The 15,350-nt window shown below is 38.9% G+C and overlaps 1 protein-coding gene across 1 annotated transcript; it reads right to left on the bottom strand.

Moving 5' to 3' along the window:
- Positions 1 to 482: 482 nt before the first annotated feature.
- LOC145906031 (cysteine-rich motor neuron 1 protein-like) lies at positions 483 to 14,446 on the bottom strand. The gene is made up of 17 exons (XM_082993408.1): positions 14,139 to 14,446; positions 13,394 to 13,533; positions 12,544 to 12,708; positions 10,693 to 10,938; positions 10,484 to 10,601; positions 7,840 to 7,961; positions 7,438 to 7,638; positions 6,981 to 7,130; positions 4,885 to 5,013; positions 4,575 to 4,719; positions 4,329 to 4,453; positions 4,046 to 4,264; positions 3,559 to 3,765; positions 3,332 to 3,452; positions 3,051 to 3,133; positions 2,405 to 2,754; positions 483 to 2,193 (listed from the first exon to the last, which is right to left on the bottom strand). The coding sequence occupies exons 1-17, from the start codon at positions 14,276 to 14,278 to the stop codon at positions 2,065 to 2,067; spliced, it is 2,790 nt and encodes a 929-aa protein (XP_082849534.1). The 5' UTR covers positions 14,279 to 14,446; the 3' UTR covers positions 483 to 2,064.
- Between the last annotated feature and the right edge of the window lie 904 nt (positions 14,447 to 15,350).

Here is a 15,350-nt window from a genome sequence, read left to right as displayed (position 1 = left end):
CTAAATGACTCAGAAAGAAAAAAACAAAAACATTGCGAAATATGGCACATAAATTGAAACTATGTGATATTCTGGAATTATGTTACAGATACTGATGCCTGTAGTACTAAAAAGTTTACATGATTGCATTATTTTCATCTTCTTGCATCTGTTAATTATTTATTGAATTTCATTTAAAACTACAAAGCAACAGCTAAAAAGTTATTCGAATTTATATGCGAGTTGCGTATCCGCATGCAAAAATTCGCATTGATCTACTGTAAGTAATGCGTGACGGAACCAACCAAAACGAACGGTTTCGTTACCACATGAGTATGCTAGTGCCCCACCGCTATAACATGGATTTCGAACTACTGAAAGTCAATTTTCCAGTTTATTCGGTATGGTCAAATCTTTTGAATCTCCCACGAACTATAATTGAGCATTTTTTGACTGTTTTACTTTCCCACCACCGATTCTTTAGCGTTTTTCATGACACTAAGTTACCACGAAATAATTTTATTTCGGGAAAAGTTGATGGTACCTGCCAAAAACACAAAGTCAGTAAGCGTTACTTCGCATCCCGCCAGCAACAAGTAAAAAAGCGTGGAAGCGTATTTCTACATTGTGAAAAGTTTTTGACATAGGTACGGTTAACGGCATTATACCTCCAAAAGCAACGAGAACAAAAAGTAAAGCGAAGTTTGGCCGAAAAAGAAAAGAAAGACCGGAACAAAGGATACGAATAAGAGATGTCGGCGACATTGGTTCGCAAAAACACCTGTTCACTTTAAAAAGTTTCACGGAAAAGATTCCGCAACAACACAAAATCAGGATTATTACGCAACACTAAACATGAGAGTGGGGTTTGGGACTTTTTGTATTTGTAAGGTCAGAAAGTACGTATTTGCTGTATAGGCTATGCGGAAATTAAAATCAGTGTTACAGATGGTTTGCCGATACACCTAAAGAAACAAGGGTATTGGGTGTTTTGAAAGTTGCAGTTGGCATGGCTGCAGTCACAGTGATATCGCAAACATGCGGAATAGGACATTGATTTGGTCGCGTAATAATAATCACAATTCTTCGTGTTATACTGCACAGCAAAGGGAATCTCCAGTGATTATGATCCCACAACCATATCTCATTGTTGCCTTTACTGTTCAATTCCATTGTAAATGTAGTGCATTGATGAAGAAGCAGAAGATTTAAAACAAGTGTCAGTGTTCAACACGGCACAAAATGTCACTATAGTCTAATGCTACAAAAAACATTTCTTGGACATACCGGTCAAAAACTGATCTTTTTTTACAAGTAAACGATTTTTTTCAGCAAACTCTAACTATGTTGGGGTTAACGTACAAAGAAAAGGTAAAACATGTTTCGAAATGTGTTCGATGCTGTGACCGAAATAAATCCATGACAATGTGGACATTTTCAACACACCGGAGTTCACCTTGAGTTCAAAAACCTAGATCACAACTTGTTGACGTTTCGTGGCGCTGGAAGGTGGGACAAGTGGGCGACAAACTTTAGGCAAATACAAACAGCGGCAAAATCGGTAAAAAAAATCTAGCAAAAAAGCATCTAAATAAAGTTTATAAATAGCTACATATTTAAGGCACTTAGTGCTTTGTGCACAAACGTCGCTACGACGAAATATTTAATTGGCGACAATCCGTCAGGATAAACTGGAACAAACTACTTACTGTGTTTGTTGAAATGTAGAAAACTAAGAGTCGTCAAAGCTGGCCAAGATCTATACATGGCGTCATTTGCAAAGCCAATAAAAACACTTTTTCTTACTTAAAATTTGAGAGTGAAAGGCGCTGTACAACATAAAGAGGCGCAAATCTACGCAATCGGTATCGTGTAACTTTCACGTCATAATGACGGTCGTAGGCTTGGTTAATGTCTCCTTGTGACGTCATAAGCGTCAAGCCGCGGCCGAGTTGCGGTAGATTTGAGGGCGAGACAGGCGGAAACCAAGTTGGCGGCGCAAATCGTCTTTTCGCTTTTATGCATTGGAGTTTCGTCGGCCCTTATTAAATAAAGCACGATACATACGAACAAGCGTTGACAGCCTTATACATGCTGGGCTCGTACACAATCCATTGTAGCATCTTCTGATGACGTGGACATTAAAGGTTTTGTGGAGTTGTTGCGATAACCAGGTCGCGAGCTACCTTCTGGGTTGCTGAGCTTCGTCTGAAACTATAAATAGAAAAAAAAACGCGTTTACTCACGTAGATTCTCCCAAACAATACGTAATAAGAAGTGAAGCTTTATTATGGAAAAGATAGGAGTGCATTAAACATAATTAACATTTTGTGGTTTAATCACAAAAATATATAAAAGAAACATGGAGTAGTTCCTTGCGACAATATTGTGAGTGTATTCCATAATTGTATTTTATAAATTTTACCTTCGCCTGCGTGTGGCGTCTTCTTCTTATACCGAATCCAACAGCTAAAACCATCACAACAACAAGCAACGATAAAACCGTGGCAATAATAATCGTCTGCCAGTTGCTGTTTGCCGCATAGCCAATGTCACTAGTGTAGTCGCAAACCTCACAGCACTCAGTTGAACGAATCCGCGGACAGTCGTCAGGAACAACCAGACACTGGGTCACACGACAAGAGGCGTGTCCTTGTACGCAGGTACATGAATGACATTTGTCCTCCCATTTATCACCATGTCCGTATAGAGTGCCAGCAATGTCGCAGCTTGTGTTGCGTGTAGGGGAGATAATTTGTCTAACAGGGGAAGTTTCTGAAAAAAATGGAAAAATTAATTCAGTTGAAAGTAAGGTAATTTTGATTCGACAAGTGTGTTTAACATCTGTGTGAATTTGTAACGAGTTTTTCGTCCTGCATGGTCAGTAACGTATTCCATGTAATAATTCCGCGGGTGTTATTCAAACCAGTCGATTTTTAACATAAGTATCATTCACGCATAGGAGTAAATGTGAACAGTTTCGTGGTGTTTTCTATACTCCAGACGCATCAAGTTATTATTTCTACATAAACATAGATGCTTTCATGTATTTTAAAATAAATTGCACCTACCAATACATGTAGGACAACAGTTGCCATGTCGTAACACTGGTTGCTTGCAGTTAAAAACATGCGGACAGGACTTCGTGAAGCACCTTAAAAAAGCGGATTTATGTTTTATCTTCATGCTTAATATGTGTTACATGCCAACGTCATATGGATTCACAACAGTAATGTCCCACAAGATTTTAGCGCTATGCACGAAATGTTTTGTACACATCTTGAAATACAAACAAGAACGCAAAATCAGATAACGATAAAAATATTGGATCGAGCAGACCAATTGGACTTACTTTACTTGTTGTGATTCTTCACATGCGCAGGTTTCACATTCGGAAACCTTCCATGATTCCCCAATATTGTATTGTTTTGTTCCAACTAAACACGTCTCAGAATTGTCGCCATCCGCTCGTTCTGTTTCAAATGGTCTTTTATTTGCAAGCCACAGGTAAAACATTTTTATTTGTATCTACTGCAAGTGTATGGTGCAAAAACTAACATATTGTGAATGAAGTGCTACCTGTGCAAACGGGGCATCGTTGACCGATTGCTTTTACTGGTTTGTCGCACGGTGCAGGGGGGCACCACGCGGAAGAACATAACATGTTGGCGTCATAACAGGTACACGTTGAGTTGTTTTCCATGTCCCAAATTTCCCCTTCCAAATACCACTTTCCATTGGGAACTTTGCACGCCAACGATGGAGGAACAACAGAAACTTTAGCATCTGAAAGAATTTGAATGTCAGTGAAAAATATTGCCGAATCGAAGAGCATATTCCAAAGCAAACAACAACAAAAGAGTTTGAAATATGCTAAAAAATCTTGTGAAGTCTAGTAAATTTAGTGCAATATATTTTATCGTTACATATGTTTCTTCTCAGGTCCATTTATCACCTGATTCTTCAGCATAGATTGTCGTATACAAAAAGGGTTTAAAAAAAGGAAAATGCAAACATTTGTTTTAAAAGTGTCAGTCAATCCAATAAAAGTACTGGTTGGTTTTACCTGGAACACAAGACGGACAACAATCTCCGTTTTTCATCTTCGGTTTGTCGCATGTCAGTAGTGGACATTTGAGGAGATCGCACATGATGTTTCCACCTTTACACATGCAGATGTAACAACCCGAACTCCAAACCTCTCCATCGTCTCGTCGTTGATTGGCTTCCACATCTTGACAAGCTTTACCGCCGACACTCGGCACGTTCGAAGCGTCAGTTGTGTCTGCAAAGTTTAAAAGTAGACGTCCACATGTCCAAATCAAAGATTGTGTAAATTCTGGAAATACCTTTGCATTTGCAAATCGTGCATCCGAACCTGTCGTGATCTAAACCCGACCGACAGTTTTTATTGCACTGATCCATCAGAGGACAGCGACGACATCGGCATTTGTCACAACCATTTTTGTATTTTCTGTTTAACAAATAATTTTTTAGTCCTCCAGAAATCTCTACCCATTTGCAAAAACAACGTAATTTTAAACATTTACGAAATGAATTCGGTTGTTCTGTTATTTAGCAACAAAAAAACTTACTTATAGCCGTAAGGACATTGTTTAGAGCAAGATGTCATATCTTTGCATTTGGTTGACTTGCATCTGCATACAGGACAATTATTCCCGTCAATCTGGAAACCGCCATTACATGTGATCTTGCAGTCGGTAAAAGATGGGCATTGCGCTAAAGTAGATTAAATGTTATGCACCAGTAGAACAGTTATATGAAATGCAAAGGAGTTCAAGCCTTGTCAACTCGCAACTCTTTAAAGCAAGAAAAAAATCAAATGGCTACTATCACTGCTCATTTTATGTTATCACAGGGGTTCACTTAAAGGCAAGTACTTACTTGGTACACATGCGCACTTCCTGCAATTCTGTTCATCGCGTTGAAATCCGAAAGGACAATCCTCCTCTGTGAGATCACAACTTTCAAAGGAAGGACACATTTCTGGCATAGTCGTGGTAAACTCCACACCTATAGAAATCAGCAAGCGTGAAAAACGTGAATACCGAAATATCTGCTTTCTACTGAGCAACCATTGAATTGTCTCGAAAGTTCAAATGCATGATAATATTTATCAAGCACATGTTCTTTGGAGCCATTTTATTCATTGATAAAGTGATACATTAGCAGAAAAAAATATGTCAATTTACTAAATTTTGTAAAAGTTTGAAGTAGACGCAGAAGGAAATTGTTTATGACCGGACAGTGAGGGAGAAATGGATGATCGTGCTGCAAGTTATCAAAGTTAGATTTGATATCAGGCAACAAGCGACAGTCAACCCTATCTGTCGCCACCATATCACAATTTGGTGACGTGAGTTCACTGTTTTGCTTCAATTGCCGCCCATCAATCACTGTGTCGTTTTCATTGCCCTTGTTTTCAATATCACCTATAGGGCCAGCACAGGACTAGTTACTTTCTTTTCAAGAAAGGTGGCACAATGTTTTTGAGGGCAATTGAGGAGCAGCAAACATAAACGCACAAAAAACTTTGTTCTGGCAAAATGTTGTCATAAACAATTAAAGCCGAGAAAACTAGATATGGATTATGACGGAAACAAAAATCAACCAAAGTGGTGTTCTTTTACCGAAAGAAATATATACAGGCCAACATGTGGATTTATGTGTGGAGCGCTCATATAATTAACTTTGCTCTTCATGCCCTGTGCTATTTCATAGTTACATTTCATCGCACCGGTCAAGTACAAATAATTGAAACCAAGTCACACAAGAATTCCAACTGGACTAAAAAGTCCTGTCAACTTTAAACCATCAGGTCGACTTAAAATTGCTCAATATATATTCGTAATATTCAAACAACGCAGAATGACAACCTACAAATATTAAATAGTACAAATCACTTTACCATTTAACATGCCGATGAAACGTGAACCTAGTCTAATGCCCTGGCCAAAAGCTCCCAAAACCCAATACAACAAATGCATTAAAAACATAGTAAAATCGCAATTATTTTAGTTAAACTTTACCAATACTTCATGCAAAGGACGAAAGGATTGACCGGTTTTGACGCCACAAGCCGCGAAATTTATAAACGGAAACGTCAAACATTTACATGGGAAATGCCACGTGTTGATTGAAAGTTACAGGAATATGTCCAACAATCAACGCTTTTATACCTGACACGCGACAAGTAACTATCTATAAGTGGAAATAAAGCCTGGGTCTTGGATGAAAGGAAATGTCAATGACATTTGTCGCATTCAGAAATTTTGTCGCATTCAACTTTATTCTCAATTTGTGTAAAATTGACAACCTACGATTTCATACAAAATATATTGCCACAAAAAGTATTGAAATGATATTGTGAGGTATTCACGTGGAATGCCATATACGTCATGACCTTGTCCGCCAGCGCATCAAAGGGACACGAATTTTTTTCCGTGGGTATCCAGGGGGTCTCCATAACAAACACACAGGACCGAGCTATATTTATACATAAGACGGGCGTAAAATAGAATATGTGCGCCTTCTGTTCTGGCGATGACGCAGTGAAAAGGGGAAGGATCGGGCATAACAAGGTTGTGTGGGCAGGTGATGTGTAACGGGCGATAATATCTTGCACACCAAGGAGTGGTTCTATCTTCTAGCTATTAGCACAGCTGCTTTTCTCGCCAGGCTGTATATGCTCTGACGTATAATCTTTTTCTAACCCATTTGCGTCAGCGTAAGCATTTAGACTACAGGATTGCTCAACGCGTTTGGGTTCTGCGGATTCCCTCGCAAATTATTTTAACTCTGAGGTTCTCATATCAACAACGAATTTATAAAGACCTTGTTTTGTGGTGACCCTATAAAAATGTAATTCATCGCTGAAAATTAAATTGTTTGGAAGAGCCCAGTGACCCCACGATAGGTCGTGGACCCTTGTTGAGAAACCCTGAGTTCAAAATTGTGGGAATTGTGAGATAGCATCATACCGTGGCAATAGGCTGACTTGCACCTCTTTTTTCCACCTTCCATGCATTCACATTGTGTGCAGTTATCTGGTTTCCATTGATCTCCTATCAAATAATGTTGTCCACCGTCTCTACACAACGGATAAGGGACGTTCACGCCGTTTACAGGATCTAGAAAAAATCATAAATCGGTTTTAAAACAACAATTGGATGTGAACGTAACTGTGTGAAAATAAACACCAACCATTCGATGGTTAACAAATATATCCAGGATATAAAATTTAATTCACGTTCCAATAATAATCATGATAATATAAAATAGTTAAACTTTTGTATGACTTGCTACAAGGCTTGCATTAAACGGCAAATAAATGTTTTTATGCTGTAAATAATTTTGTTTGACATATATATATATATATATATATATATATATGTATATATATACTTTCCGTAAATCGACAAAACTTTTGGAACTCACCAACATTTTCATCATCAGCGCAAACTGCACAACACTCATTAGCGAACTTGGTAAGCCGAGTGCAGCTGAGCCTGGGACAAAGTTGAGGTTCGCACAAACTAACACCGTTCTTGCATTCACATCTTCGACAATCGGGAAGCTCGTAAACTTCCCCAGATTGAAATTGACGACCCTGAAGAGCGCAGCCCGCCACTAATGATTCTGCAATCATAAAAATGGCAACAATGGTCAAGGTGCCCGACACAAAAACCATGAAAAAAGTTCGTAGTAAAAAAACGATTGGATGAATGACATAACACTAAAGATTGGGATAATCAAACCAGGTCATTGAATTTAACTTACTAAAGCCAAACAGAATTGAGGTGGATATTAATGTAGAAAACTGCGTAATAAGTAACTTACCTGTGGAGCACTTGTATACGTCACAGCACGCTCCAGGGTTTCCATCACCACGAAAAAGAACTTGCAACCGAAAACCATCTGGACAAACCGGCACAGAACATTCTTGGCTTCTGCATTTGCATCTGCATATAACATATTCGGGTTCATACTTTCCGCCAATTGGTTTAAAAGTTAATGTAGCCTTAAATTTTTACATGCCTGGGAAAATTGACATGGTTCTAATACAACTATTTAATTTATTATTATATTAAACGCAACGCAAATGTTTATTCATGTTATGTTTTCAAATGAAAAAGTTTTGAAATTATTGCCCTGGGCGAAAATGTCAGAACGATTTCTTGTTAAGGAGACAAAACGTAGAGCGAAGTTTTGTTCGCTAAATATAAAGTTAATAAATCATGAAGTTTGTCAAAACATGGCGGCCACATTTTCCGAATTGGCGACGATGCGTGAAGCTTACAAGTTCGACCGCCCGGAAAAAATTCGCGGAATTTATCGTTGCTCCCGAAAAAGTAGTTTAAAATTTAAAGATTTTGACCTTTTTCTTTGAACCGCAAACGCATTTTTTTGATCGGGTGAAGAGGCATGCTGGTTACCAAACTAGAAAACACTTTTGAGTCAAACTGCGTGTTGGAAAACAGGATATGGAATGTTCAAAGCGCTTTTTAAGGATGAAAGTCGAACACTGGAAAACACAGACGCGGAGGCGTTTTGTGTTTACCACATGGGTCCGTTTCTGAAAACATCCATTTGTCGTGTGGGTTGTTCCCGTGGGTCCAACGTCATAATCGCTAATTCAAAGGCCGCGCTAACTTGAAAAGCGACTTATTCAAAGGCACGGTAGCCAGCGCTGCATAAACAAATGTCGCAAAGCCCCACTTAAGCAGTTACCCTTACAAGCTAAGCGAGACGTGAAAATACGGCTTTCGTGAGTTAGCTGGTGGGTTAAATGGGTTGAATCAACTATAGGAAACTAGGGTCAATGTATATTGCTTCAAAAACAGAAAGCAATTTCTCTGCGAAAAACAAAAATATTGCGGAATAAAACTAAACCAACTTGCCAAAATGTCTTATACGACTAGGTTTACTTTCTCTAATGTTTAAATATGCAAATCGTTGTTTGTGAAGCTAATAAATTTAGATTGAAATTTTTTGTAAGCGTTCAAATTGAATAATCAAATTACTCAAAGAGAAACTAAAAATCGCTTAGACCATACTTGCACATTTACGAGTTTCCCCCTTGTCCAAACTTTTTTATTTAAAAAAATACCAGGCAATATTTTGCGACCGAGTGATGATAGGTGGGTGTGGACATGCCGCCAAAGAGTTTACGCGCACCTAATGGACCGCATCGGAATTCCATATCATTGGCCTGATGGCGTGCAAGCAACTTACAACACCTGAATGCGAATGATCGTGAAAGCGCAAAGCACGTGCTTCATGCCAAAAGTTTTCTGGAACCCAGGCCCAAGTTAGAATAAAATGGTGCGACAGTGACTGTTGTTGTCACGTTGTTTCATGCCAGAGGTAGGCAAACTATTCGACAAGCGGGAAAGAAATTGTTACAACAAATAACAAGTTTCCGATCGGTTTGTGTAAGTGTAAAGTGGACAAACAGTGTTTACACCGAAGTGTATTAACTAACCTATTTACAATAATTAACATCGAAAAATTACAACCGATAAGCACAAAAACGTACACTAAAATGACCATAAAAAGCATCCTGAACAGCGTAAATTTTATACCAACTTCTGGAGGTAGATTGTAGGTACATTTGGCTAGTTGGCTGAAGTTTGTCCATGTCCGCTTTACATTTTATGATAAAAATTAAAAAAAAAACTTTCCGTGAGCAACCGGCGTATTTTGCCACAAAACAGCAAACATAATACTACGCGAAAAAAATTGGCAAATGTTGCCATCGTAAGGAACATAAATGGCTGAGCTGAAGTAACCAAAAATCACTTTTTCTAAACTTCAGCGTTACCAAAATCTACGTCTTGGCCCCATATATCACGTTACAAGCACTTCAGAAAAGATCAAAGAGCCCAACATGAGAGAGCTGTGCTGGAGTTGTTGGCCGTAAATATGCACTATGACACGATGAAACATCATTCGAGGCAAAGTCATAGCAGTCGACTGAAAGGTTGTTTATGTACGATCCGGTCATTGTGATTTGGAAAATATCACCTTTCCCTCGCTCTTGTTTCTTAGCCGCACATATACAACAGCTTGTTAAGCGTGAAACAGGTGGAACACAGGAATTCTAGGGCGCAACTGGACAAGCACTACTGGATCTAAATTAAACCTATACAATCCGTCTAATTATCAACAGCAATCCGATTCTACATATATTTTGTTAAGAGTTGACGTAACGGCATATTACATTACACGCCATATCCACTTTCTGTTGCAAATCGAATCACAGTTTGACCAAAACACCAAGCACTCAGTTATTTTTGGTGCTTGAGAGGGTAGTTTAATAACGAAAAAGTACAAGAATTGCTCTTCATTGTAACCCGAAATAACGTGTGTTCAACCACTATTATTTGGTCGTACAAAATAATCTGCTCATGACAATATCCAAATATAATCTCATTCATTAAAAGTTAAAGCATGGCAAATTTTTACTTTAAAATTTACTTACACAGTGTTTTGCCCACAGCATTCACGCCTTTCGTTATTTGCCGGCACCATCTCACTGTCAGGCGGACACACATCCGTTGAACTAGCACAATTTACCCTCGAACAATCAACTACGTTTTCTGAGAAAAGAAATTTAAAACAGTTTTGACACGTTCATCTAATCAAATAACAAAAGACATGTCACGCCCAATATTAGGATGGATAACTTACCTCTAGGTCGACACTCATAGACATTACAACAGGATCCTGGCTGGTCGTTTCCTTGGTTAATAAGAACTTTCTCCGTAGATGGGTGGCAAACTTGGGCTCGGCACTTTTTCATGTCACATACGCATTTGCTGGGCAGAGGACAGCAAGAGCCACGCGGTAGGTAACCAGGTTGCACCTTTGAATCATCAGGACAAGTTGGCGAGGGTTGAATATCGCAACGCTTTGCTGCACAATCACTGATCAACTCTGCAATTAAGAAGGTTGTTGATCAAGTTAATAGTAGCGGGGTTCAACGAAATAAAACACTCAAATCAACGGTTCATGTAACTTTTTGAATAAAACATATCAAAAGTCTGCTTTATAACATAATCTGAACTTAAATGTAAAACCAGTTAATACAGAGCTTCGCGATTGAGCTTATTCAAGCGTATGACGACACAACAGTCCTCCACATTCCGTGGCCCGAGAGAATCAACAAACTTTATCACGAAGTGAAAAGCAAGTGTGTACTTGGCGAGCACCCTGATGTGTGACGTCACGTCCTTGTGTGTTTATCCAGGCGAGACACAGCAGGGTTCATTTCGTTTTTTTTTTAACCGGAGGCGATCTGCTAAAATTCGGTCGAGGTTTGAATTCCCGGAGGCGAACATTTGCTAATTTACTTGGGAATGTTCGAATGTGATTCACAACTTATTTTAATTTGACCAGATTATTTAAAAAAAAATGTGCGTCAAAATACCGTCCTAGCTCCAACCTTTTGGTGTGTGCACGAACAAACAATTTTAAACAAGTGGAAAAAACGGACACCAAGCAAAACTCAGTCGTCCATTGGTGTTAAATTTTTGGCAAATATTGGACAATAGTAGGTTGGCATTTGAACGAGGTATTTGCTTAGGCCACAACAGAGCTAGTTGCTATTTAAAATGGCTGGCAAAACACAGCTACAGTCAGTGGATGCGCACACAGATAATCTCCCAACAACGCAACACGAATTTAAACAGCGAAAAATATTTGCTTTTTAGGCGTTGTCGCGGTGTAAGCGCTCAGAACCCCTCACCAAAACGGAAAACAATAAACTTGTCTGTTAGTTGTTGGGGGCCCACGATAAACACAAGCCTTTTTGTAAAATATACTCATACTTTAAATAGTTGCAAGCATCCGTACATAATTTGAATAGGGAGTAGTATCTGTCTGTACAATTGTTAAATGCGACAAACGTTTTTTTGTTGAACACCTAAAATTCTAAACGCGGTCAATTGTGGAGTTGACCAGACAAAACTAATAAGCAGTCTATCAGTGTACCGAAAGAACGAGCTATTATATGGATCAAGTTAAAAACAACATTTTACTAAAAGAAGAGTTGTCGGGGAGTATCATCGCCGGCCAATAAAGACAGTCACTCCTTTGTAAGGTTAGACTACGATGTTAATGATAAAAATGTAGACCTGATTGATCGCTTCTAAGATAAAATCCGCACCACAAAATCCGTTAGCCAAGAGATATTTGCGGACTCATACGTAATCGCAAGTAATTACCTAACAAGCCAGAATCCCACTCCACCCAGACTGGGCAAACAAGATTAATTGTTGTATGACTTCATAAACGATACGCTTTAGCAGATGGGTCAAGTGCAAGTCATTAAGTCGGAATTTAGCACTTAAAAATTGTCGTGGCAACGGAAACGCAAACTTTGACAAAAAAATTACAAAGTTTGTGACGTCTTCGGTTGTTTTTTGTGCTAATTGCTTAATTAAGTGGAGTATGCTTGTAAACTATGCTATGTGGAAGTGTTTTAAAACGCTTTAGGAATTATACCATCCTTCAATAAAGATAAATAAAACTGCAAGCTACCTTCCTCTTTCGCCAAATGTAGTTTACAGAGATGGATGTTTTGAAACTGTTTCGGATTAGAACAGGCAATTTCTGTATCACACATGCAGTCGTGGCCCACCACATTACAACCATAGTAGGATGTCGGCTTGCAATACTCGGTGTCACCAAGGACATTTACTGCAGCTGAAAGCAAAAAGAGAGTTTGATTCCGGTTAAACGGCATTGCCAGGTTATAAAAACACAATTCCGCAAGGATTCCAAGTAAAAGTGAGTCGGTATTTGTATTGTTTATATGTTGCTTTCACGTACACCCATAACGAAATATTGGCGGAACCTGTGGAAGTAAAATTAAAACCGCCAAAAATTCTCCTGCTGTCGGCACAAGTTCGATGATGCGTGACGGAAAGACTAGGTTGGCACGCAAAGTCAGTCGGTTGGCAAGTTGCAACACGCTTTCGACTATTTTGGGACAAACAAATTGCTGCTTTTCAAAAACACTGCGGAAATCAAAATATGCGGATGATTCGGGATGCGTCTCTATCTATCGGGGCCAACCACAAATTCCACTCATACGTTTTGCAAAACGGTAAATCTTCCATTTTAAACCTACAATTTATAAATAATCCTGCTGGCTTAGTGATCCTTAATATTAAAAGACAATGTGTCAATCAATTGTGTGCCAGGTCTTGTGGATCAAATGACCTGCTCGGTCACCATAACATTAATGCCACCCTAGCTCTTACTCGCTTACACAAAGTTCCTTTGAGTTGCTTAAGACGAACATTTGCATTTTGATTTAAAAACTTTGAACACACAAGCGAACAAAATCATGCGAAAAAAATGATCACCAAATTTTTTTTCTACTTACGTCGACAAGTTCCTTCCTCATTGCCGGTGACAAGCTTTCCTCGCTCAAGCTGAACTACACAAGAAAGTTCCATATCACACTGACCGTGAACGTACCCACCACATGTTTCATGTTCCTGCTTCGCGCAAACATAGCAACATCTGTAAAGCAAGCAAAACTGATTTGCCGTTTTGGCGTAATCCGTCATCTTGTTTACATTATTTGTTGTGGATGACAAACAATAAGTAGTTGTGATTGTACTGTTATCGTGTTTAAACAACTTGGAACGTAAAAGATTTCAAAAAAGGGTGGCACTAAATAATCAAAAGAATATGGAGATATACAGTTTTGACTTGGCAGTCAAACTACGATAGGAATTTGAACTTGTAATGGCCCGCGGCAATTTATTGAAGCGACGCTAATGCGCGCAACTAATGGAAGAAGTCCTGCATTAGCGGTGCCAATTATTATTGCACGGGTTTGTTAAGTGGGTTGACGTGCATTAATACTCCAGTGTAAAGTTGACAGCAACAACATACTTTAACTTGGTTGTGAACATGTTGTGCAAGATTACCTTAATCATTGGAATATCCTGCGTAGCGTATAAACCACAAAAATACAAAGCGATTCAACATGAATTTCGTACACAAGTTTATACGCCATCTGTCCATAGCGACACAGGATTAGCCTAAAGTCCTAGCTTAACGATGAATAATGCATGCTTTCACCAAATTGTGCCTTAATTTGAGTAGTCAACATATCTCACCCGCATGGATCAGGTACTCGTCCACCCTTGCATTCTGGCAATGTGCAAGATGATTTGTCACAGACTGCGCAAGACAAAGCTTCTGTGGTGTAACACAGAGCGAACAACATCAATAGTCCACAAAACAGCTTTGACGCCATTGCTTATTGCTTGATGCTTCAATATTTTGTTTGAGTATTCTTCTTCCGATAAGATTTCACTTCTTGAATCGTTGCCTTAGGATGAAGTGCTAACAACTGTCATAAGCCGATCGCGGGTCAATTTTTTTCATTTGCTTGTTAATACACTTCTATGCACAAATGTACAGAAAATAAAGATTGGTTTTGTAAAAAAAATGGTGACTATATGACGGGTATTGACGCCTCAAAAATGTTACTTTATATTAAAACTACGACATATATAACAAGTAAATTTTGTTTTATCGACACAGTCAGGATTTGCAAAATTGTAAATTAGGTTACATACAGTGTTGAAAGGCGATTCCAGCCCACACACGGCGTGATGTATCTAAATGTTTAACCAACAAATACAAACTGAGTATCTGATTATCTTCATTTGAGAAATTGTAATTCCAAGTTAAGCTGATGTAAGTTATGCCACTGTCAGGCAACAGTTCTTTCGAAATACGCCAATCCTATTAAGCTGATTTCGTCAGCATGGGACAATCCCAACTGAACACGAACTTCCTCAAAATTTAACAGTACATGGTCATGTAATGTAGCTTATAGTAATATTCATGCAAACAGATCATTTTTTCCTCTTTCGTTGATTCAGCTACTAGTATACCTTTAGAACATTTCTTACAACTTATTTCACTCATTCAAGAACAGACATAAAATATCGTGCTTTAACTAGCATCTCGACCACACAACAACAATAACCCCTATAACTCTTTTATGACATAAGCAACTGCCAGTGTCCCGTGAAACACTCCTGTACACACCACCTATTCATTCTCGGATATTTGTAAGTGGTGAGTTCGAATAGATTCCGACCCACACGTTTTTCTCGACGGCGCTTTCTTTGTTTTGCTCCGTACATTCTTTCGTGCGATCGCGTGTGAAGAGTCTCAACCGTGCGCGAGCACACACGCTCGTCGTCTCCCGCCATAGGCTGTGTTCGCCCTTCTACCTTTAACCACTGTCGCTTGTGGAAACATTGCATCGTGCTTAGCCAAGGACTTAAATGTTACCAATTAATTATTGTTTAGCG

The sequence above is a fragment of the Ascidia mentula genome, chromosome 6 (genome assembly GCF_947561715.1).
Source record: "Ascidia mentula chromosome 6, kaAscMent1.1, whole genome shotgun sequence".
Taxonomy (NCBI): domain Eukaryota; kingdom Metazoa; phylum Chordata; class Ascidiacea; order Phlebobranchia; family Ascidiidae; genus Ascidia; species Ascidia mentula.
This window is presented reverse-complemented; position numbering and strand designations above follow the sequence as displayed.

Excerpts from the sequence above, each read along its gene's own strand:
- LOC145906031 (XM_082993408.1), bottom strand. The coding sequence starts at position 14,278 with ATGGCGTCAAAGCTGTTTTGTGGACTATTGATGTTGTTCGCTCTGTGT. Across the intron at positions 10,939-12,543 it reads ACATTTGGCGAAAGAGGAAG|AGTTGATCAGTGATTGTGCA; the intron begins GTAGCTTGCAGT and ends TCTTAATTGCAG. Across the intron at positions 3,766-4,045 it reads TTGTCCGTCTTGTGTTCCAG|ATGCTAAAGTTTCTGTTGTT; the intron begins GTAAAACCAACC and ends AAATTCTTTCAG.